Source organism: Schistocerca serialis, chromosome 3 (genome assembly GCF_023864345.2).
Source record: "Schistocerca serialis cubense isolate TAMUIC-IGC-003099 chromosome 3, iqSchSeri2.2, whole genome shotgun sequence".
NCBI lineage: Eukaryota > Metazoa > Arthropoda > Insecta > Orthoptera > Acrididae > Schistocerca > Schistocerca serialis.
In genome coordinates, this window is record NC_064640.1 from 46,781,725 (window position 1) to 46,808,907 (window position 27,183).

The 27,183-nt window shown below is 37.7% G+C and overlaps 1 protein-coding gene across 1 annotated transcript in view; it reads left to right on the forward strand.

The window, feature by feature from the left end:
• Positions 1 to 27,183, forward strand: part of LOC126469698 (uncharacterized) — an 894,140-nt gene that overhangs the window by 396,118 nt on the left and 470,839 nt on the right. The window contains exon 15 of the mRNA XM_050096872.1: positions 16,744 to 16,821. Coding sequence (XP_049952829.1) covers positions 16,744 to 16,821 — 78 coding nt within the window. The remainder of the gene's footprint in view (positions 1 to 16,743; positions 16,822 to 27,183) is intronic.

Genomic DNA, 27,183 nt, shown 5'->3' on the forward strand with positions numbered 1-27,183 from the left:
ACCCACTGATAATACCCCATTTAGAACACACTAATGGAAAGCAGCTCTCAAAGAGCGTGCGAAAAGAGTTAAGAAAAGTGTTACATATGTCATCTATGTTATCGTCATTAGCAATACCCTGCCACTCTTATTCCTTAACGAGATTTGAGAAACACTCTTTTACCATTGGCGTATCTTTCCTACATAGTTTGTAATTATATGTAATGTTTGTTTGAGTGCAAAAGCGTTTTAGTTTCATAATTTGTGCATCATGGTCTGTAACGCCATTCACCCTTTTACTAACAGAATGCCCATCCAGTAATGAAGAATGAATAAAAATATTGTGTATGGCTGTGGTACTGTTCCCCTGCACCGTGGCTGGGAAAACCACAGTCTGCATCAGATCATATGAATTTATGAGATCTACCATCATCCTTTTTCCCACACCATGATATACAAAATTAATGTTGAAGTCACCATATATAAGTAATTTCTGGTACTTAGTATAAAGTGAATCAAGAATCATCGGTAACTTGACCATAAATTCTCAGAAGTCAGAGTTAGCAGACCTATAAACAACAACAATTAGAAGTTAAGTTTTACAGAGTTCAACTACGCCTGCACAACATTCAAATACCTGTCCTGTGCAGTGCCGTTATACATCTACGAATTGAAATGGAATACTGTTTTTTACGTACATAGCCAATGCCCCACCACACAAGGAAGTCTTTGAAAAACAGCCAGCTAATCTGTATCCTCATAAAGGAAGCCTCAGAATTGTCAAATTATTTAAGTGGTGCTCCAACATACCAATAATTTCACAGTCAACATATATAAGCAGTTCACTAACTTTAATACCTCTTACATTTTGATGAAATATGCTAATTCTTCTCTGCTTGGGTACCTGAGATTCTCTGAAGGTGATTCCTCTGCTAGAGGGACTTCCTTTAAGCAGGTATACCTATGAACTGACCTCAATCTAAAAAAGGTGCAGCTCTAACACCAACTACTACAGGAATTTTTCCATGTGTGATCCTGCCACCACCCACTACACTATCACCTATAAGCTTTGCCAGCCTCCCGTTCCCATACCTATCAAGGTACAGGTCATGTCTAGTGAAACCCGATCTGCTGTTAGACTCAATTGGTACCACTGCTAGGTGACAACCACTTAATATTTATACTCTATATAATACTCTCAGTACATTGACACTGAAAAGCTATGCAGTTTGTTACTTATAAATCGTACGAAAATATGAAAATTAGACTTAATTATGACAGACAAGATGAAGAAGTGTAAGAAAAGTGGTAGCGTGCTGGGATGTTGCTGGCTTATCACAAGGCGACAGCTGTGGCAGTCCATGGGTTTGCACCATGTGGTCTCTGCTTTAGTAAGCGTTTACTGGTAACATAACCTGCAGTTTAAACGACTCCAAAAACATTATCTTAACTGGAAGCTGACTGCATGGTAAAATGAATCATGGTTAATGGTTCTGCTCTGACCTGTTGGTGTGGCAGCATAAAATAGACAATTTAACATCACTGAATCATATTCTGTCATACATTTAGCAACATAATGAGCATTTATTGCATCCTCCTCAGCTTCCACAACAAAACACTATCTGTACAACAGAAAGAACATCGCTTGAAACAGCTGGCAGAAGAACTCTTCCTGTACATAATGGCCTTCAACAACATGAATGACAGGACCTCTTGTCTGCTCACAAGTAACCCAAATAAAACAAATCAACAAAAGTTCATTACCCTCTGGGAGATAACAGCCACAAGTTATCATATCCTCTCTTATCAACTTGCAGGGGTACAACAGATCAATTCTTCATCATCATTCATTAGAACTCTTGTTATGGTACATAGTTAATACATTTTTGCTTCGTGCATTGAGTTAACCAGACAAGTAGCTACCACTTACGAAAAACAGAAGGCATGGACAGAAAAGAATAAAAGGTCAGCAAAGAGAAAGTAGAGAGATGCAGAAACAAGAGAAAGAGAAGGCGGAAAATGTTCATTCCTTTCGTTCAGGAATCCAGCATGTCACATTGCATCCTATCGGCTTTGGCAACACAAGTGCTCATTGCATAATTATGACTGTGTGTGAATTTGTGGCCTCGAGTCACCTAATACCAATAGTAAACTGATAGACCATACCAGGATCATTAGACTCTATGGTTTGTCACATTTCTTACAAGGCCCAGACACTGATTTCATGTCTGTGCCTGGTATTTCAATAAAAACAAATCCCCACCAAGGTAAAAAGATTTAGTGTGCCAACGATTTCGGATACCTTGCAGGTGCAGTTTGGAGGCATAGCATCTATAGAGCCCTTAAGGTGCTCACATCTGTGGAGCAAGGAATAGGAGCGTACTTGCATCAGAGAGCACAGAAATGATGCTCACAGAAAAGAAGAAAAAAAAAAAAAAATAGAATGTATCATGACATGAAAATGAAATGGAAAAAGTGTCATGAACAGCTGGGGACTCTGTGGTTACCAAACACAATGTGCTATCTGCACATCCCTGGAGATTAATAGAAAACTCTCAAAAATATGTCTTAAGAAACTTCCCATCACTAGAACTAAGCATGAAATACTTCAACAACAACTACAACAACAACAACAACAATAGAGTTTAAAACATGTATAAGAAATTTGCTACAGTAAACAGGTTCAATGGAAGTGACAGTCAAATGGGTCTGCCATGCTCACAGCATGTACTTGTGCAATGAGAAGCAGCTCAGTTAGTAAGTGCACACGTGTTGGGGTGGTGCGCTGTGACAGGGTGGCAGTAGACATTTCCCCAGACGCTGGTATGTGCAGATGCAGTATCTGGTGAATCATTGTATCCGATGCACTGCAGCACCCGGGCTCGGCTCACAGCGGAATAACAGCCGTGAGTTCTGACTGATCACACAATATCAAATGTGAACTAAAAGTAAACAGCCGCCCTATAGACCAGACAATGGGACCGAATGATGTTTCTGATACCAGTGTACATATGGATGGAGATGGAAGAAGGTTGTTACATACAGCTTATGACTACAATGTACAGCAGGTTGAATGATCAGGTCATTCAAGTGGGCATCCAGGGCTGCCGTTAAATGACAGAATAGGAAATTAGGAATCTGAATAGCATATATTCAAATGTATAGTATACCTAAGAGCATGCCTAGGGAGGAAGTTACCAAGTTTAGGCCAGTCTAAGAGGACGAACAACTAAATAAATGGGCAACGATTGAGGAGGCATTTAATGTTAAGTTATGTTGGTGGCCGGTTATGAAATGCAGAGCGAGAGGCTTGCCTGCCGTGAAAGATGTCTGTTCCGCTCAAGGTCTGGATCACAACAGGCTGAGGCAACTGATTTCTGCACTGTTTAATGCTCCAGCATTGATACACATGGCCTGTATCCCATGCTTGCTATTGGCTAACACCGATGGCATGAATTCACTAGCAGTTTCAGCAGAGTGCTGAGGTGTCTCTTGTCAGCAGCTTTATGCGGACAGATTGCCTTTGTTCTGGAAGGCAGGCAACTTGGCACATAGGCACAGGAGAAGTTGCTGTGGGAGAAAACTTGTACAGATTTGACTGGGGACTTCTAAATAAAATTTTTAGAATCAATTCCCTAAAATATTCCTTGACTGGCTGCCACCCTGTACAGATGTTTACTCTGCTTGGTTAATTTGTTTTCGCATTCAGTACAAAGAAATATTGTCATCTTTAATAGTGAAGAATGTTAAAGTGGACAGATGTAGTTCTGAATGAAGGAAGGGGAAGAACTAACAGCAGGAAACAGTCAGTTATCTTGGACACCTTGTAACCATCAATTACCTATCAATACAAAGAACTTTATTGCCCCCTGAGGGTTAGTAGTCACAATATTTTGTCATGTCATTGATTGTTATTTCATCTAAAATACTTTGTTGTGGTGTTCCTGTGATGGAATGAGGTGCTTCATTCACAACTTTCTCAAAAGCAACCACCTAATCTATCCCCATAAGATGCTTCTTGGAAGTGAACAGATAACTTCGTCTCCCATAGCCGAAAGCAGTATACTTTTGACCAATTTTTGCTTGCAGTCTCTCACAGAAACTGACTATCAAGTCGGTGTTTATTGATATCTTGATGCCATTGAACTTCAGTATGGGATCTTAGTAGTAGTAGTAGTAGTAGTAGTAGTAGTAGTAGTAGCAGCAGCAGCAGCGGTGACTTTATTCATCTGTAGATCTCTTGTTACAAGGATATAGAACATGTGAAAGTATTTACAAGTTTAATATAATAGAAGGAAACATTCCATGTGGGAAAAATTATATATAAAAACAAAGATGAGGTGACTTACCGAACGAAAGCGCTGGCAGGTCGATAGACACACAAACAAACACAAACATACACACAAAATTCAAGCTTTCGCAACAAACTGTTGCCTCATCAGGAAAGAGGGAAGGAGAGGGGAAGACGAAAGGAAGTGGGTTTTAAGGGAGAGCGTAAGGAGTCATTCCAATCCCGGGAGCGGAAAGACTTACCTTAGGGGGAAAAAAGGACAGGTATACACTCGCACACACGCAAATATCCATCCACACATACAGACACAAGCAGACATCATAACACTTCACTCACTACGCACACACATACACACACACACACACACACACACACACACACACACACACACACACACACACTGGTGATCTCTGGGCCATTTTCTGTACCACAACCTTCCATCTGCTATCCTGGAAAGGTTTGTCAGCATCCATCCATAATGAGCGACATGATGAGTTCAGAAAGAGGAAGAGGTGTTAGTATTGTGCTATGCATGGGTTGGGGGTAAGTATTTCTAGAAAGGAAGAATTTGGGAAAAAAAATATAATGTGAAGGTTTTATGTGGAATGTTGCATCTATTATTATTATTATTATTATTACTTATTTATTTGTATAACAATTTTTTATAAGACCCCTACTCTGTTTTATTGAAGTAAACCTTCAATGTATAAAATGTATTGCATAACAGGTAGTTTTTAGCTGTCCTTTTAAATAAGTGTGTTTTTGCAATTTCTTTAATCTCTTTTAGTTATTTATTAAACAGTTTTATTCCTTGGTAGAAAATTCTGTTTTGAGTTTTATGATAATTTTTTTTCTTGGTAAATGTAAGTTGAGCCTTCTGTTGCATGGTCATGGACAGACCTGTTTTTGAAGTAATTACCAATGCTGGTTTTGACGTATATAACTGACCGATAAATATATTCACAAGGAGCAGTTAAAATCCCCAGTGTTTTCTACAGATCATTACAATAAGCTCAACTAGTAGTTTTGGTTATTATCCTTATAGCTCGTTTCTGGAGTTTGAAAATTGTGTTCATATTTTGTGCATTTGTTACCCAAAAACAGAATGCCGGAGCTTAGAAATGAGTGTACATGTGAATAATATGTAAGTAAAAGACACTCCATGTTACACACCAATGATGGCATTCTAAGGGCATAACACTCTGATAACATTCTTTTTGCAAGTTCCTTTGTGTGTTCACACCCCTTCAACTGAGAATCAATATTCAATCCTAGAAATTTTGCGTTTGTTACACAGTCTATAGAGATGCCATATACATTTAATTTAACATTGTCATTTTTCTTCTTCAAACTGAAGTTCATGGCATTAGTTTTCTTTGTGTTCAATGTCAATTTGTTACTTATTGACCAATCATAAGCTTCCTTGAGAGTTTCATTTGCTTTCTCAGCAAGAAGTTCTCTTGTTTTCTCAGTGACTTGTAATATTGCTGTCATTAGTGAAGAGAATTTTTTCAACATGAGTACCACTACGGGGAATGTCATCGATGTATATCAGGAACAGTATTGGTCCTAATATGCTACCTTGCGGAACCCCTGTATTAATGTATTTTGATTCTGATAAGAGTTTCACTAACTGTTTGGATTTATTTGAAGTATGTGTTATCTCTGCTCTTTGTACCCTATCTGTTAGGTATGACCGAAACCAGTCATTAGCTACCCCTCTTATTCCTAATGATTCTAATTTATTTAATAGAATCTTTTGATGGACTGTATAAAACACCTTAGAAAGATCCAAAAATATGCCTGTGACACACTCATCTTTATCAAGAGCATCAAGTACAACTTTTGTGAATTCTACTATGGCTGAATCCGTATTTTTGTCACTTTGGAAAACAAATTGTGATTTGCTTAAAAGATTGTATTTATTCAGGTAATTTATTAATCTGTCTTTCATAATTGCTTGTAAACGTGTGCCATGCAAATTATTCTCGGGACTTAGACCTGGCTGAACCCTGAGATAGGAAATTCTTAAATATGTAGTGAGAGTTGGGACGTGTAGCAGGGCTAGGAGAAATAAAGTTATTCGTTGGGTGTTATTACTGGCCACCAGGTTCCACCGTGATAGTTCTAGAATCATTCAAAGATAGTCTACATTCTGTATTGCAGAAGTACCCGGATCATGCTATATTAGTCAGAGGCGACTTCAACCTACCTAATATAGACTGGGATGTCGATATATTCATTACAGGTGGTTCAGACAATCCGTCGTGTGAATTACTTTTGAACACATTATCAAAAAACTGTCTTGAGCAGCTAAATCAACAGCCAACGTGTAATGGAAATATTTTAGATCTGGTAGCCACGAACAGACCAGACCTCATCGACAGTGTCAGTGTTGAGACAGGGATTAGTGATCATGATGTTGTCATTACAACTATGGTTACAAAAGTTAGAAAGTTGGTGAAGAAGGCTAGGAGAGTATTCTTACTAGAAAGAGCAGATAATCAGTTGTTAGCATCCCACTTAGTAAATGAATCGACTTCATTTACTTCCAGTACGATGGATATGGAAGAATTGTGGGCAAATTTTAAACACATTGTAAATCACGCATTGGACAAGTATGTGCCGAAAAAGTGGGTTATGGAAGGAAAAGACTCACCATGGTTCAACAGAGCAATTTGGAGAATGCTCAGGAAGCAAAGACAGTTGAACTCGCGGTACATGAAAGATCGGGAGAATGAGGACAGGCAAAAGGTAGTAGAGATTTGTGCTACTGTAAAAAGAACGATGTGCGAAGCATACTACCACTACCACCGTCATACCTTAGGAAAAGATCTTGCTGAAAACCCAAGAAATTTCTGGTCTTACATAAAATTGGTAAGCGGGCCGAAGGCCTCCATCCAGTCACTCACTGATCAGTCTGACCTAGCAATGGAAGACAGCAAAATGAAAGCTGAAATTTTGAATTTAGCATTTGAGAAATCTTTCACGCAGGAGGATCATACAAACATACCACCGTTTGAGTCTTGTACAGATTCCCGTATGGAGGACATAGTGATAGACATCCCTGGGGTTGTGAAGCAGCTGAATGGGTTGAAAATAAATAAATCACCAGGTCCTGACGGGATTCCAATTCGGTTTTACAGAGAGTAATCTACTGCATTGGGTCGTTACTTAGCTTGCATTTATCGTGAATCTCTTGCCCAACAAAACGTCCCAAGCAACTGGAAAAAAGTGCAATTGACGCCTGTATATAAGAAGAGTAGAAGGACGGATCCTCAAAATTACGGACCAATATCCTTAACATTGGTTTGTTGCAGGATTCTCGAACATATTCTCAGTTCGAATATAATAAATTTCCTTGAGACAGAAAAGTTGCTGTCCATGCCTCAGCATGGCTTTGGAAAGTATCGCTCCTGCAAAACGCAACTCGCCCTTTTTTCACGTGATATCTTGCGAACCATGGATGAAGGGTATCAGACGGATGCCATATTCCTTGACTTTCGTAAAACGTTTGACTCTGTTCTCCACTGCAGACTCCTAACTAAGGTATGAGCATATGGGATTGGTTCCCAAATATGTGAGTAGCTCGAAGACTTCTTAAGTAATAGAACCCAGTACATTGTCCTCGATGGTGAGTGTTCATCGGAGGTGAGGGTATCATCTGGAGTGCCCCAGGGAAGTGTGGTAGGTCCGCTGTTGTTTTCTATCTACATAAATGATCTTTTGGATAGGGTGGATAGCAATGTGCGGCTGTTTGCTGATGATGCTGTGGTGTACGGGAAGGTGTCATTTTTGAGTGACTGTAGGAGAATACAAGATGATTTGGACAGGATTTGTGATTGGTGTGAAGAATGGCAGCTAACTCTAAATAAAGATAAATGAAAATTAATGCAGATGAAATGGAAAAAGAATCCCGTAATGTTTGAATACTCCACTAGTAGTGTAGCACTTTGCACAGTCACGTCGATTATATATTTGGGCGTAACATTGCAGAGCGATATGACATGGGACAAGCATGTAATGGCAGTTCTGGGGAAGGCGGATAGTCGTCTTCGGTTCATTGGTAGAATTTTGGGAAGATGTGGTTCATCTGTAAAGGAGACCACTTATAAAACACTAATACGACCTAGTCTTGAGTACTGCTCGAGTGTTTGGGATCCCTATCAGGTTGGATTGAGGGAGGACATAGAAGCAATTCAGAGGCGGGCTGCTAGATTTGTTACTGCTAGGTTTGATCATCACGCGAGTGTTACAGAAATGCTTCAGGAACTTGGGTGGGAGGCTCTAGAGGAAGGGAGGCGTTCTTTTCGTGAATCGCTACCGAGGAAATTTAGAGAACCAGCATTTGAGGCTGACTGCAGTACTATTTTACTGCCGCCAACTTATATTTTGTGGAAAGACCACAAAGATAAAATAAGAGAGATTAGGGCTCATACAGAGGCATATAGGCAGTCATTTTTCCCTCGTTCTGTTTGGGAATGGAATAGGGAGAGAAGATGCTAGTTGTGGTACGAGGTACCCTCTGCCACGCACCGTATGGAGGATTGCGGAGTATGTATGTAGATGTAGATGTAGAAACAGAGCTTGGATGGCATGTATATGTACAGCTGCCCATGTAGCTTCAACACAATACCACAGTTCATCAAGAGTAGTGACTGGCGTATTGTGACGAGCCATTTGCTCGGCCACCATTGACCAGACATTTTCAATTGGTGAGAGATCTGAAGAATGTGGTGGCCAGGACTGCAGTCGAACATTTTCTGTATCCAGAAACACTGGTACAGAACCTGCAACATGCGGTTGTGCATTAATCTGCTGAAATGTAGGGTTTTGCAGGGATCGAATGAAGGGTAGAGCCACGGGTTGTAACACATCTGAAATATAATGTACACTGTTCAAAGTTCCATCAATGCGAACAAAAGGTGACAGACACATGTAACCAATGGCACCCCATACCAACACGCCAGGTGATACGCCAGTATGGTGATGACGAATACACGCTTCCACTGTACGTTCACCATGATGTCGCCAAGCAGGGATGCGACCATCATGATGCTGTAAACAGAACCTGGATTCATCCGAAAGAATGATGTTTTGCCATTCGTGCACCGAGGTTTGGCATTGAGTACACCATGTCAGGTGCTCCTTTCTGTGATGCAGCATCAAGGGTAATCACAGCCATGGCCTCCGAGCAGATAGTCGATGCTGCTGCAAACGTCATCTAAGTGTTTGTGCAGATGGTTATTGTCTTGCAAACATCTCCATCTGTTGACTCAGGGATCGAGATATGGCTGCACGATCCGTTACAACCATTTGCATAAGATGCCTATCATCTCGCCTGCTAGTGATACGAGGTCATTGGGATCCAGCACAGCATTCCGTATTACCCTCCTGAACCCACTGATTCCATATTCTGCTAATAGTCATTGGATCTCAACCAACGCGAGTAGCAATGTCACGATACGATAAACCGCAACGTGATAGGCTACAATTCGACCTTCATCAAAGTTGGAAACGTGATGGTACGCATTTCTCCTCCTTACACGAGGCATGACAACCACGTTTCACCAGGCAACGCCTGTCAACTGCTGTTTGTGTATGAGAAATCGGTTAGAAATGTTCCTCATGTCAGCTCGTTGTAGGTGTCGCCACTGGTGCCAACCTTGTGTGAATGCTCTGAAAAGCTAATCATTTGCATATCACAGCATCTTCTTCCTGTCGGTTAAATTTCGCCTCTGTAGCACGTCATCTTTGTGGTGTAGCAATTTTAATGGCCAGTAGTGTATTAGTTAAGGAGCCTTTTATAGCCCCTATGCGTTGTTTCAGTACACACATTGGTACTTCATCTACGTCTAATGACTTTATTTTTATCTTTTGAACAGTTTTATTGACTTTATTATATGTGGTTCAAAGTAACAACATTTAATTTAGTGCAACATTATGTACTGGTTACTTCTATGCAATACTTGAAAAATGCTCATTTACATAATTTGCTAAGTGTTGCGTATCATTTACTACCTTATACCCCTCCCTTAACAGTACGTTACTCTGTGATTGTTTGCCTCTCTCTGTTTCCTTTTTTATAACATCCCAGGATGGTTTGCTTTTATTCTCTGCGTTGTATACTATCTTGTCATTAAATGACTTTTTTGCAGCAATCAGCACCTTCCTATAGATCTTTTTGTATCTGTGATAGAAATTTAAGAATTCTGGATTATTGTGAATCTTTTTCATGGAACTGAAATGTTTAAGTGTTTAGGTGGACTTCTGAATACCTGCTTTTGTGAGATATTGATACAGACATGCATAATTTTGGAAATGCATTTTCAAAATTCAATTTAAACAATGTGGATAATTTAGAGAATTTCATATTCACATTGGTTTCCTTATACACTTCACCCCACCTTTGTTTTTCCAGTTCTTTTAAAAATCCCTTATTTTGATTTCTGATAGGTGTCGTATGTAAGCTTGTAGCTTGGGGAATGATTCGATGGCTGATTTTACTGTTGTTATTTGACAGAGATGTTCTGATAGTCTGAAATATTTTACAGCTACATCACATTTTTCCCTGTCCATATTTGTGCCCACGTGGACATTTACTGATGAAGCCGTCATAGTAACCCTTGCTGCACTATTGACCAACAGGGACATACCAAAAGTTTGAAGGATGTTTATGAAGGTGCTGCTGGATTCATTTATGGTATTAGTGTTGATGTTAATGTCCCCACACAGAATTAAATTGACCTTTGTACTTGAGATTTTGCCTAGAACTTCTGTTAACTTATTGAAAAAAGTGTCCACACTACGACTTGGAGATCTATACACTCACAAAATGATTAATTTTTTGGTGATATCAACGTCTAATAGTTTTATTTTATGTTTTATTGATTGCATGTTTTGATGGAGGATTGTAAAGTCTGTGAAATGCCCCATGTTACTCTTTCCTATGGTTTGTTTTTCTTTGTGACATCTTCTGCAGGTGATATTGTAGGTGTTAAAATCTGGCTTGTGAGTGAAAGTTTCAGCATTTCATAAAGAGCTGGAGATACTTTTTAGACAGGGGAACCTGTTGTCTGGATTTATCCTACAAAAGACCTACTTTTCCTACCTATGACAACAGGTATTTGACCATGTGTGGCCAGATATCCACCCCGTATACTTTAATGAATCAGTTGTACCAATTTTCCCTTCCCACTCCTAGTACCTTACTCCTATTAATTTGTAGTAGAATGACTTTTTCACCATGTAACCTTTTTAGTGCAACTACTTCACCTTTCACTCTGTTTAGTGTGCAGCAAGACCAGTATTTATTCAATAATGCTTCAACAAATTCTTTATATGATTTACATATGTTGCTGAATCCTGTTCCCAATGTTTTTGCTTCTCCTTCAAACCTACTCTTCACGAGTTTGATTTTTTGTTGTTCTGCTGTGTTTTCAGGCAAGATGCCCTCAAACTGTCTAATGAAAGCTACTGAGTGTATAGTTCTCTTACGAGAGAAATGATGCAATTTATACACATTGGCATGATTTTCTATGTCACATACATCAACAATACGATTTTTAATTTCTTGTTCACACCAAATTTGGACTTTTGTTTCACTTCATTTTCTGTTCTGTATTGCATCTCAGGAAGTGCTTTTTGCTCTATTTTTCTCAGTTTTCTCTGAATCACACTTACGTTGCCTTTACAAGAAGATTCTGCATGTGAAATATTATGACAAATTATTTCATGGTCATTATTGATACTTTATAAATTATTATAGTATATTCTATGTTTCTCATTACATGCCTTGGTAGATTTGCTTTGCTCTTGCTTTATGTTACTAATGTCATTAATTGCTGTTTGTGTTTCTCCATTTTGATCCTGCAAATCCTTGATTTCATGGTCAATCTACATATTAATTTGTAACTTACAAACTTCTAATTTCTTACCCCATTCTTGTTTTTCATACTCTAGTTTCTTGCAGCATCCTTCAGATTTCACTTCAAGGTTTATAACCGTTTGTTCCAGTGCATCAAACATAGTATTAAGTTGTGCTGTTCCCACATTAATTTCCTCTAATCCATTATCTGTTTTCTTTTGTGCTACTTTTTGTTCTTGAAAATTAATTTTCACATAGACATAATGTACTGATCATCATACTGAATTGAAAATTATTTTTCACATAGACATCCTGAATTGATGAGGTGTCAGCTGATGCTGTATGCTAACTTAATGTATGTAACTCATCTGTTGGCTCATTAGTAATGTTAACGTAAGAGTCATTTTATCTGATATCGTCATTCCAATCAATCACCTCATTCTGACTAGGTACTACACATCCTGGGTTTACATTATCATTGTTTACCACCAAATCAACATTTTTGCTGTCTTCAGTATTAATTAATTCTACATTACCATTGAAATCATTTGTGGCTACTTCAAAATTCTCAGTGAGATCTTTGGTTTTTTAATTCTCTGTTTCAGATTTAACACCAATGTCTGAATCTATGTTTTTACTAAAATAATTTTTGGCTGAATTTGACATAAAATTAAACCCATATCTGATTTCACTATCATTTATTTGTATCTGACCCACCGAATCATCCCTACTGGTGTGTGACTGAATTCGTTTTCTACTACCAAGAGCACATCTCAATTCTTTTATCCAGACATTTTACTAATACTGATGTTCCAATTACAAATCTTAAGTCTGCTATGTGCAAGCATAAAATTTACTCGACTTTTCTTTCTTGACATATTATTGTTGATTCTCGCAGCTTTTGGCTGCACCCCTAGCTGCAATTCCGCTGTCGTTGTATGCTGAAACAGACACATCAGTTGTGCCCTATTCTGCTAACTGCACTCACCATTATATGCTCTCACTGCACGTGTTGTCCATGGACGTCTCGTGCTGCTATGGACGCTGCTCCATCTTGTGGCATGACGAATCTGTAAGTGATGATTTACAATGTAATCCCATCGGCCCTGCATACAACATTAACTTTTATTCTCATAGCACTTCCTATTCCTAATTTACACTAATATTACTTCCACAGCAACAAAAAATTTGATTTTTTGTCATCAATTATTATAGTTCAATAAAAGCCCAACAACAATTCAAACACATTTCTTAGCCTATTTACCACAGTTCTTTTGCAGTTCTCTAGCTATTGCAGTTCACATGTACACAGTCCTTCCTTCTGCAGTTTGCTAATTGGGTACAGTTCACAGTTCTTGTTAATAAAAGCCTAAAAGCTAGCCTCCTCATTTGAAAGCACTTCAACTTCAGCAATATTCCTCCCAAGGGTTGCTATGTATGCCAAGAGAGAGAGAGAGAGAGAGAGAGAGAGAGAGAGAGAGAGAGGGAGGGAGAGGAAGACAGATTTGTATTACATTTGTATGATAAATACCTTCCCTTAGAAATATCCCATCAGCAGCTACTGTGGTGAACACAGACAGCACTCAGAGTGAAGACTTCTACACAAGTTTGTGTGTACGACAGCACTGGGCAATGAGAGCCGTGATTGAGGGACTGGCAATCCCACTCAGCGCTTTGGCTCGAAGAGCACTAATTGCAGTGCCGCTTGAACCTCCAGTGGCAAGACTGATGACATGTATGAATTCGGCAGCTGTCAGAGATGTGGTTGATGACAAATACAGTTTTCTAATGGTTGTGGTTAAACAGTTTACCTTGCATATCTGTGATTTTGTCGCCAGCAGCGTGGGAAGGCGGCAGCCTAAAAGTACACATCTGTGTTTCATACTGGTGGAGCCCATGCTGCTAGTTATATATACTGACATCAAACTATGATTAGACCTAATCTATTCACATGTACAGTTATGGTATACATTAGTTCACCGTCCACTCCCTCATCACCCTTCCATCTCTACCCCTAATGGGACCGATGACCTTTGCAGTCTGGTCCCTTTAATCCCACAATCCAACCAATCTACCCCTAATAGTACTAAGGACCCATTACTATTTAACAATTCAAACAAAGCATTTATCTAACTTTACCCAGACCCTTGTCAGCTTTCTTTATACTGACAAAATCAAGATCTATCCAACACAATTATTTGAGTTGTACTGAATCACATTCTTGAGGCCAAGTGTTCTGGTAAGTTGTAGGAATAGTAGTTAATGAAGCATTCTTTTACTTTGTTCATAAATAACTGAGAATGTTCAGTTTCCTGCCTGATATCCACTGACAATATTTTGTAGACTTTTTCACCAGAATACGAAACTTTGTCCTGAACCCTTGTACCCCAGAGACAGATGGGATAGTGCGAAGAGGATGGTGCTGTAGAATTAAGTTTTTGTTGAAGTATTTGTTGAAACATGCTGTAATGGACAAAGGGAAGTTTCTCAGTAACAAAGAGTCTATAGCCTCACCAACTAGTGTACTAGTGCATCATTATGAAAACCACAGTGTTACCTACTTCACTGGGTATTTGTAATTGTGATGATGCACTAGATCACACTGCATTGAATAGAAATCTAGTTGTAGTACAGGAGTATTCTAATTAAATTTAATCTTTAAAACTGCTGCAGAAATAATACCACTGTTCAGAATGCCATCAAATTGCAACAGAATATTATTGGAAAGAGGAGAAAACATATGGCAGAACAAAATGTAGCAATAGATGGCACTGTAAGCTTCATAATTGAATGATTCTCTACTACAAATGACAAATGAATCACACAACAATGCCTAAGGTGTACGTTTGACGTTAAACAAACTGTACTACTCAGTGTGCATGGGCCTACAGCTGTGATACTCTTTGTTATGTAAGCCCATCCACTATGGCAAGGTCATATCACATCAGATGGGAAAAATTGCTGTTTTAACTGTCCTGAGGCAAAAACTGCATGGAAAGCATGAATCAAAATCAAACTGGATTATTAATTTCTGTGTGACTGGTACAAAACATGTTCAAAATGCTGTCCACTGTTTTCTGCAACAAGTTGAAATTGAGAAACAGCATGTTCCACAACTGATGGAAGAGTTTCCGGTGTCACGTCTAGGATGTGTTCCACAATGTGTGCCTTCAGTGCAGCGAAGTTGGCAGTCGGAACACTGAACACATCATCTTTCAGATAGCCCCACAGCCAGAAGTCATACAGATTAAAATGAAGTGTTCAGGATGGCCAGGCTGTAGGGAAATGGTGGCTGATAATTCTAGCATTTCTGTAATAGTGCTTCAGCAGCTGGTTAACTGGATTTTCAATGTGCGGAGGGGTGCCATCTTGCATAAACATGATCCCATCCACACATCCACGATGTTGGAGAGCTGGAATGACATCATTGCACAAAAGATACTCACAGCCCTTACCAGTGATGGTACAGGGTACAGGACCTGAAGCTCCTGTCACTTCAAAAAAATATGTAGCTATGGTAAATGATGCTGTAAACCCTCACCACACAGTGACTGTTTCAGGATGATGTGGTACTGGTTGATTTGCATGTGGATTTTCCGTTGCCCAAATTTGCCAATTCTGTGTATTCACATATCTTGTGAAGTGAGCTTCATCTGTCCATAAAAACTTCCACAACCAATCATTGTCCCCCTCCATGTGAGCAAGAAAATCTAAAGCAAAGGTCTCTCTTGGTGGCGGGTCAACAGGAAGCAACTTGTGAACATGGATAATTTCCAATGGATAGCAAAGAAAGATGTTTCATAAGGATTTACGCACAATGCTCAATTGTATGTCCAGTGTTTGGGCAATTCCCCATACACTATGCGTTTATACACCACCAATTGTCTCCTCCTACATTGCAGTGACCACTGCTTCCACTGATGTCAAATCAATTCATTTCCTCCCTCTACCACGTTGCACACCAAAATCACCCGTCTTTTCGACTTTCTGAATCATTTTCTCCATTTCCACGGCAGTCATCAGACAAATGCCTTTTTTGAAACCCTTCAGGGCCGAAACTTCTGTAGAGCGATGTGTGCACAGTCATCATTCTTGTAATGCAGCCATAGAAGCTGAGCACAATCCTGCATTGAGACAGTCATGGCGAACGTCGCACATGTGAAAGGAGGAAAAACCATGTACACGTCGTGTTTATACCAGCTTCAGTGGGTCGTGCACATGACAGGTGTTTTCATTGACGTATTGTGACATACAGTGCCATCCATTGATCAATTTTTACACATTTTTTTTCTTCTGCTATACGTTTTCCCTCTTCTCCGATAATATTCCATTGCAATTTGATGTGATTCTGACCAGTGGTGTAGTTTCTACAGCGTTTTGAAATCTTAACTTGTAGTAGATGATGATGATGATGATGCTGCTGCTGATGATGATCATGATTTTGTGTTCATAATCCTAATTTATATATATTGTACCAGGTAGTGTTCATTTCTGCCAGTCACATGGTTATGATATTGCGTTCTTTTCCTTTCCTTTGTTTACAAAAGTTACAAAATGTTCTTGATAGCTGCTTAGTTACATTGACCAGTGTTGTATTTTCTAACAGGTGAACCATATGCTGAATCAGCTAGACAGAAGAAATATTTTAAACCTAGCTGGTGGCACAGAGACCACAATGAATCAGGTATATATTCACTATACCCATGCTGTAGTCATGTTCACAATTAGTTTTTTGCTTATGTGATTTCTATAAATATTGACAGGGTAATGCTATGAACTGTGCTTTGTGTACTGTGCAGATATTATTTTTTCTCAGATCCAGTCAAATATTAGTTATATTTCTCAATGGGATTGTTTGATATTTGTGATAATGGAATTGTTAGGACGAAATGAATGTGAAGTTTGGGAGTCAGCATTAATTAATTCTATAACTATAAAGTATGTGTGTGAAAGTTCCTGGTTATTCAGATGATTTTATTTCAAATTATTATGAGCCTGTGAGACTTATTCACTTTCCACGGCAGGTGTATAATAAATAGAGTCCAGATTTCTGTGTAAACACAAGTTGCATGAATTTTTGCATGTGTGGCCATTTGCTGGGTAAATGTATATTTTGAAGATGGTATGAATTGGGACACTTGTAATGCATGTTATATCACATTTTTGACCTTTTTTTGCAATAACGTGTGTGACACCATCTTTTATTGATTTATTCATATGAACTGCACCAAGATGCAGTACATAAGCAATTCTGCAAATATGTTGTAGTTTGTGAACTTCATAGTGAGCTCAAGTGCTCTACTTCAGCTCGGTAGTTGTCGGTAGAAGTCAATATACTTTTCGGCAATAAATTAAATTAAAAAAGGGTATTATTATTATTATTGTTGTTGTTGTGCAACGCTGCTCCATATGTGATGAAGGCTGGGAAAGCTATTAAATATTTTTATCATAACTTGAAGTGTCTAACATTGCTGGCCCATATTCTACATCATGTAACTGTAAAGGTGCTCCAAAATTTGATTGTGTGAATACACTGTTACAAACAGTGATACAAACAAGGAAAATTGATGCACAAAATAGAATGGTTTGAAACTGCTGATAGCAATATATCATATGCTGCCCTTTTTTTCCAATTGAAGGTACTCTTAAATGCACTTGTCCATGTTTTTGGATTTAGAGATATGCTTCCAGATTTAGCTGTTTCCCTACAACCTTTTTGAACCAGGTGGGGTACCTGGATTAATGATGCCATCTTTTATTGTGGTAATTTTGATTACATTGTCAGTAAGAGACATTGAATTCTTACAGATCTTTTGAAGTTGACAGCTCTTTGCTTCATTCAACCGAAAAACCATAAGGTACTGCAGTGTAGGTTTTTTGCTTCATTTTTGGGCTATAGGTTTTTGAGGTCACTAACGCAGTTTGCATTAAAGACGTGATAGTGATATTCAAAGAAACAGATATGAAGCAAGACCACATTTACTTCAATCAAATTCTGTTCATTTTCTTTGAAAATACCATATTTGCAAGTAACAGGTGGAGTTCCGGACAGTTATTGTAAAGGTTAAAGATCTTTGCAATCATTCTGTGGAGATGTAGGTGTTGTTGTTTTTAAGAGAACAAAGTTATCATATCATATCCTGATTTTGAGTTTTCAAAGAAGACAAAAATATTTTGTTTCAAAAGTGTGGAACAACTATGAACTTGATCAGACTTTATCCAAAATTTCTTCGCTGAAATATATATGTGTCACTCCTTGTGACATAGAAACATCATTTTCTGTCACATATTTTAATTATTTATCTGCCTTATTATGCATATTTAATGATATGATATTGCATGGATGTATGCATGGTTTACGATTTGATAGTGCATGAAAATCTCGGCTCTAGTAATAACATTATGAGTAATTTAATAAGTAAAGGTATTAACTCACCAAATAATTTAGGTGCTGAGTACCAGGTTTAGGCCAGTTTAGGAGATTGAACTTCTAATGGAAATGGACAGCATAAGGTAAGTCTTTCCACTCCCGGGATTGGAATGACTCCTTACCCTCTCCCTTAAAACCTACATCCTTTCGTCTTTCCCTCTCCTTCCCTCTTTCCTGATGAGGCAACAGTTTGTTGCGAAAGCTTGAATTTTGTGTGTATGTTTGTGTTTGTTTGTGTGTCTATCGACGTGCCAGCGCTTTCGTTTCGTAAGTCACATCATCTTTGTTTTTAGATATATTTACAAGTTTAGGTCAATTTAAAATAAGCTAATTCGTATACACATATATTTACAGACTTCTAGTTAGAGACAATCATTAGATTTGATCCTGTTATATAATACTTGTTTTTTTTTTTTGCAAATAACTTATTTAATAATGTAATGCCACACTGTTCACTCATATCTCAATATCAGTCTCTGCACACACTATACACGCGTTGTTTCATAACACTTTACTCATTACACACGCACACACACACACACACACACACACACACACACACACACACGTGCACTGGTGATCTCTGGGCCATTTTCTGTACCATTATTTCCCATTTGCTACCCTGGAAAACTGATTCAGTGTCTCTCCATAATGAGTGAGATGTTGAGTTTAGAAAGAGGAAGAGTTGTTAGCATTGTGCTATGCGTTGCTTGGGGGTAAGTATTTCTAGAAAGGAAAAAGTTGGGAAAAAACATAAAGTGAAAGTTTTATGTGGAATGTTGCATATATTATTATTATTGTTATTATTATTTGTTTGTATAACTTTTTTTATAAGACCCCTACTCTGTTTTATAGATGTAAACCTTCAATGTATAAAATGTATTGCATAACAGGTAGATTTTAGCTGCCTTTTTAAATAAGTGTGTTTTTGCAATTTCTTTAATATCTTTTAGTAATTTATTGTACAGTTTTATTCCTTGGTAGAGAATTCTGTTTTGAGTTTTATGTTAATTTTTTTTGGTAAGTTGAGTCAATCTCTTGTTGATTGGTCATGTACAGAGCGGTTTGTGCAGTAATTACCAATGTTATTTTTGACGTGTAAAACTGACTGATAAATGTATTCACATGGAGCAGTTAAAATTCTCAGTGTTTTGAACAGATCTTTACAATGAGCTTCACTAGTATTTTTGCTTATTATCCTTTTGGCTCGTTTCTGGAGTTTGAAAATTGTGTTCATATTTTGTGCATTTGTTCCCCAAAAACAGAATGCCGTAGCTAAGAATTGAGTGTACATATGAATAATATGTAAGTAAAAGACACTGCATGTTACACACTGATGATAGGATTGTAAGGGCATATCATGCTGATAACATTCTGTATGCAAGTTCCCTTGTGTGTTCACACCACTTCAACTGAGAATCAATATTCAATCTTAGAACTTTTGCATTTGTAACACAGTCTATAGAGGTGCCATCTACATTTAATTTAACATTGTCATTTTTCCTCTTCAAACTGAAATTCATGGCATTAGTTTTCTTTATGTTCAATGACACTTTATTGCTTATTGACCAATCATAAACTTCCTTGAGAGTTTCATTTGCTTTCTCAGCAAGGAGTTCTCTTGTTTTCTCAATGACTATAATATTACTGTCATTAGTGAAGAGAATGTTTTCGCCATGAGTAACACTACTGGGAAAGTCATTGATGTATATCAGGAACAGTATTGGTCCTAATATGCTACCTTGCAGAACCCCTGTATTAATGTATATTGATTTTGATAAGAGTTTTACTAAATGTTTGGATCTATTTGAAGTATTTATTTATTTATCTTACCCATCGAAACATGTAATTAACATGCATGGGCAATGTTACAATAATTACATTTAGGTTATTGATACACAATATATATAGATTACATGTTATTAAGTAAAAGATCATTTACGTATATTTAACATAGCATTACTGAGATCAAATCATGTCAGCATTATACTGTATGGGCACTTCAATATAAACCATTTTTAACTCATTTTTAAAAACTCTACCTGAAAACTATTTCAGGTTGTTTTGCAGAGAATTATAAAATATTGCTCCGTTAATGAATGGGGTATTTGTTGTTAGATTTAATCTTCTGCTCTCCTTATGAAAGTCTGAATTGTGTCTTGTACCGTAATCATGGATTTTCATATTTCTGTTTGGATTTTCATATTTCTGTTTGTCACTTTTTTGTCTTTTTTCACTAATAATATTGATTGAAACATATATACTGCGTAGATAGTCATAATATTAAAATTAATAAACAGGTTTTTGCATGAAGTTCTGGGTCTTACTTTTGCCATATTTCTTATTACCCCTCTTATATTGTATTGGCTACACCCACCCCACAAGATAGATGGGGATACAACAACCCAAAATATACTATTTTTATTGCTTCAATATCTAGATATTGAACTAATCTCCTTAGTAAATACAGACTAGATGTTATTTTACCACAGACATGATCTGTTTGCTGATTCCACGGAAGTCTGTCATCTATATATATCCACAGAAATTTACATTCTGAACAGGTATTTTCCTGAATGTCTTCATTTACAACAGAATTTTTATTTGAGCCACTTGTATGTGTTACCTCTACTCTTTGTACCCAATCTGTTAGGTATGACCGAAACCAGTCATTAGCTACCTCTCTTATTCCTAATGCTTCTGATTTATTTAATAGAATCTTGTGGTCTATTGTATCAAACGCCTTAGAAAAATCCAAAAATATGCCTGTGACACACTCATCTTTATCAATGGCATCAAGTACAACTTTTGCGAATTCTACTATGGCTGACTCCATATTTTTGTCACTTTGGAAACCAAACTGTGATTTGCTTAAAAGATTGTATTATTCAGGTAATTCATTAATCTGTCTTTCATAATTGCTTCTATTATTTTTGAGAATGCTGACAGCAGAGAAATGGGCCAGTAATTTATTATGTATTCTGTATTACCTTTCTCAAGCAGAGGTAGAACTCTTGCATTTTTTAACTGCTCTGGAAATGTCGCTGATGTGAAGGTATGCATTTATTGTATTTCTTAAGGGGCCATGTATAGTCCCTATGCATTGTTTCAGTACACACATTGGTACTTCATCTAAGCCTACTGAGTTTTTTGTTGTTGAACAGTTTTATTGACATCATTATCTGTGGTTCGAAGTAATAACATAGTATTTAGTGCAATATTATTCACTGGTGTCATATTTGTTTTGGGGAATTTTTGCTGTAACTTCTCTGCAATACTTGAAAAATGCTTGTTTACATAATTTGCTAAGTGGATCATTTACTACCTTATCCCCATCCATTAACAGTACGTTGTTCTGCGATTGTTTGCCTCCTCCTCCCCCCCCCCCCCCCCCCCCCCCAATTTCCTTTTTTATAACATCCTAGACTGATTTGCTTTTATTCTCTGCATTGTATACGATTTTGTCATTAAATGACTTTTTTTCAGCAATCAGCACCTTCCTATAGATCTTTTTGTACCTGTAATAGAAATTTAAGAATTCTGAATCATTGTGAATCTTTTTCATGGAAATGAAATGTTTAAGTATTTAGGAGGACTTCTTAATACCTGCTTTTGTGAGATGTTGATACAGACATGTATACTTTTGGAAATGCATTTTCAAAGTTCAATTTAAACAATGTGGAGAGTTTAGAGAATTTTATATTCGCAACTTTGTTTTTCTAGTTCTTTTGAAAAATCTTTTTTTTATTATTATTTCTGGTAGATGTTGTTTGTAGGCTTGTAGTTAGGGAATGATTCAATGGCATATTTTACAGTTGTTATTTGACAGAGATGGTCTGATAGTCTCAAATCTTCTACAGCTACATCACATTTTTCCCTGTCCATATTTGTGGTCACATGGTCAGTTATGCACTATTGACCAAAAGGGACATGCCAACAGTTAGAAGGATGTTTATGAAGGTGCTGCTGGATTCATTTATGGTATTAGTGTTGATGCTAATGTCCCCACACAGGATTAAGTTGACCTTTGTACTTGAGACTTTGTCTAGAACTTCTGTTAACTTATTGAAAAAAGTATCCACATTACCACTGGGATATCTATACACACACAAAATGATTAATTTTTTCGTGATATCAATTTCTGATAGTTGTATTTTACTTTTTATTGATTGCATGTTTTGATGGAGGATTGTGAAGTCTATGAAATGCCCCATGTTACTCTTTCCAATGGTTTGTTTTTCTTTGTGACATCTTTTGTAAGTGTTAGCACACTGGACTCGCATTCGGGAGGACGATGGTTCAATCCCGTCTCCGGCCATCCCGATTTAGGTTTTCCGTCATTTCCCTAAATCGCTTCAGGCAAATGCCAGGATGGTGCCTTTGAAAGGGCACGGTCAATTTCCTTTCCCATCCTTCCCTCACCCGAGCTTGCACTCCGTCTCTAATGACCTCGTTGTCAACTAGACATTAAACATTAATCTCCTCCTCCTATCTTGTGTATGTGATTTTGGAGGTGTTAAAATCTTTCTTGTGAGTGATAGTTTCAGCATTTTTTAAAGTTCTTGAGATACTTTTTAGACAGGGGAACCTGTTGTCTGGATTTATCCTAAAAAGACCTGCTTTTCGTACCTATGACAACAGGTATTTCACCATGTGTGGCCGGAGATCCACCCCATATACTTTCATGAATCAGCTGTACCAATTTTCCCTTCCCAGCCCTAGTACCTTACTGCTATTAATTTGTGGTATAATGACATTTTCACTATGTAACCTTTTTTGTGCAACTACCTCACCCCTCACTCTGTTTAGTGTGCTACAAGACCAGTATTTATTCAAGAATGTTTCTACAAATTCTTTATATGATTTACATGTGTTGCTGACCCCTGTTCCCCATGATTTTGCTTCTCCTTCAAACCTACTCATCACGAGTTAGATTTTTTGCTGTTCTGCTGTGTTTTCAGGCAAGGTGCCCTCAAACTGTCTAATGAAGGCTTTTGGGTGTATAGTTCCCTTACAAGAGAAATTATGCAATTTATACACATTGGCGTCATTTTCTATGTCACATACATGAACAATACGTTTTTTTATTTCTCGTTCAAACCAAATTTGGACTTTTGGTACCCTTCATTTTCTGTTTTGTGTTGCATCTCAGGAAGTGCTTTTTGCTCTATTTTTCTCAGTTTTTCCTGAATCACACTTGCGTTGCTTTAACAAGAAGATTCTGCATATGAAATATTATGACTAAGTATTTAATGGTCATTATTGATACTTTATAAATTATTACAGTATATTCTATATTTCTCATTACATGCTCTGGTAGATTTGCTTTGCTCTTGCTTTATGTTACTAATGTCGTCAATTGTTGCTTGTGATACTCCATTTTGATCCTGAAAATCCTTGATTTCATGGTCAGGGTACTTATTAATTTCTGACTTACAAACTTCTAATTTCTTACCCCATTCTAGTTTCGTGCAGCATCCTTCAGATTTCACTTCAAGGTTTATAACCGTTTGTTCCAGTGCATCAAAATTGGTATTAAGTTGTGCTGTTCCCACATTAATTTCCTTTCATCCATTATTTGTTTTCTTTTGTGCTACTTTTTGTTCTTGCAAAATTAATTTTATCATAGACCTCATATACTGATCATCATACTGAATTGATATGGTGTCAGCTAATCCTGTATGATAACTTAATGTATGTAACTCATCTGTTGGCTCATTAGTAATGTTAACGTCATTTTCTCTGATATCGCATTCCAATCAATCACTTCATTCTGACTAGGTACTATGCATCCTGGGTTTACTTTATAATTGTTTGCCTCTAAATCTATATTTTTACTGTCTTCACTATTAATTAATTCATCATTATCATGGAAATCATTTGTGGCTACTTAAATTCTCAGTGAGATCATTGGTATATTAATTCCGCTGTTGTTGTGTGCTGAGACAGTCACATTAGATGTGCCCTATGCTGCTAACTACACTCACCACTATGTGCTGTCACTGCACATGTTTTCCATGGATGTCTAGTGCTGCAATGCACGCTGCTCCATCTAGTAGCATGATGAATCTTTAAAAGATGATTGACAATGCACACAACATTACTTTTATTCTCACAGCACTTCAGCACTTCCTATTTCTGATTTGCACTAATATTACTTTCATAGAAACAAAAAATTTGATTTAGTTTCATCAATTATTATAGTTCAACAAAAGCTCAACAACAATTCAAACACTGTTAATAGCCTATTTATCACAGTTCTTAAGCAGTTCTCTAGCCATTTACAGTTCACATGTACAGAGTGCTTCCACAGTTCGCTAATTGGGTACAGTTCTTGTTAATAAAAGCATAAAAGTTAGGCTCTTCATTTGTAAGCACTTAAACTTCAGAAATATTCCCCGCGAGGGTTGGCATGTGTGGCAAAAGAGAGAGAGAGAGAGAGAGTGAGATAGAGAGAATGGGGTGGGTTACATTTGTATAATATATACCTTCCCTCAGAAATATCCCATCAGCAGCTACTGTGGTGAACACGGACAGCACTCAGAGTGAAGACTTGGTCACTAGTGTGTGTGTATGACAGCACTGGGCAAAGAGAGCCGTGATTGAGGGAGTGGGAATCCCACTCAGCACTTTGGCCCGAAGAGCACTAATTGCAGTGCCACTTGCACCTCTAGTGGCAAGACTGATTACATGTATGAATTCGGCAGCTGTCAGAGATGTGGTTGACAGCAAATACAGTTTACTAATGTCTGTGGTTTAACAGTTTACCTTGCATATCTCTGATTTTGTCACCATCAGCCTGGAAGCATGGCAGCCTACAAGTACACATCTGTGTTTCATACTGCTGGATCCCATGCTGATAGTTATATATACTGACGGCAAACTATGACTAGCCCTAATCTGTTCACATGTACAGTTACTGTAATTACTTCTAGATTAGATCACCCCCCCCCCCCCCTTTCCATCTCTGCCCCCAATAGTACTAAGGACCCATTACTATTTAATAATTCAAACAAAGCAATCATCTACCTTTACACAGACTCTTGTTAGCTTTCTTTATACTGACAACATCAAGATCTATCTAACACAATTATTTGAGTTATACAGAATCACATTCTTGAGGTCAAGTGTTCTGGTAAGTTGTAGGAATAGTGGTTAATGCAGCATTCTTTTACTTTGTTCTGAAATAACTAAGAACGTTCATTTTCCTGCCTGATAAACACTGACAATGTTTTATAGACTTTTTCACTAGAATACAAAACTTTGTCCTGAGCCCTTGTACCCTAGAGACAGATGGCATAGTGCGGAGAAGATGGCGCTGTAGAATTAAATGGTTGTTGTAATATTTGTCGAAACATGCAGAAATGGATAAAGGGAAGTTTCTCAGAAACAAAGAGTCTATAGCCTCATCAACTTGTGCACTACTTTACCTTTATGAAAACCACAGTGTAGGTAACTTCACTGGGTATTTGTAATTGTGATGATGCACTTGATCATACTTAACTGAGTAGAACTGTAGTAGTAGTACAGGATTGTTGTAATTAAAGTTAAACTTTCAGACTGCTGCAGAAATACCACTACTGGTCAGAAAGCCATCAAATTGCAACAGAATATTATTGGAGAGAGGGGAAAACATGTGGCAGAAGAAAAATAAATGGTTAAAAAAATGTAGCAATAGATGGCACTTTAAGAATCATAATTTAATGATGCTCTACTACAAATGACAAATGAATCACACAACAATGCCTAAGGTGTATGTTTGACATAAAACAAACTGTACTACTCAGTGTGCATGGGCCTACAGGTGTGATGCTCTTAGTTACGTAAGCCCATCCAACATGCCGAGGCCGTATCACATCAGATGGGAAAAATCGATTTTTAACTGTTCTGAGGCAAAAACTGCGAAGAAAGCATGAATCAAAATCAAATTGGATTATTAATTTCTGTGTTACTGGTACAAAGCATGTTAAAAATGCTGTTCACAGATTTCTGCAATAAGTTGAAATTGAGAAACAACATGTTCCACAACTGATGGAAGTGTTTCCGGTGTCACGTTCAGGATGTGTTCCACAATGCATGCTTTCAATGCAGCTAAGTTGGCAGTCGGAACAATGAACACAATATCTTTCAGATAGCCCCACAGCCAGAAGTCAAACAGATTATAATCAGTTGACAGGGATGGCCAGGCTGTCGGAAAATGGTGACTCATAATTCTAGCATTTCTAGCATCTCTACATCCGCACTGTTGGAGAGATGGAGTGACATAATTGCACAAAAGACACTCACAGTGCTTACCAGTGATGGTACAGGGAACAGGACCTGAAGCTCCTGTCACTTCAAAAAAATATGTAGCTATTGTAAATGATGCTGTAAACCCTCACCACACAGTGACTGTTTCAGGATGAAGTGGTACTGGTTGATTTGCATGTGGATTTTCCGTTGCCCAAATTTGACAATTTTGTGTATTCACATATCTTGTGAAGTGAGCTTCATCTGTCCATAAAATCTTCCACAGCCAATCATTGTCCACTTCCATGTGAGCAAGAAAATCGAAAGCAAAGGTCTCTCTTGGTGGTGGGTCGACAGGAAGCAACTTTTGAACATGGATAATTTCCA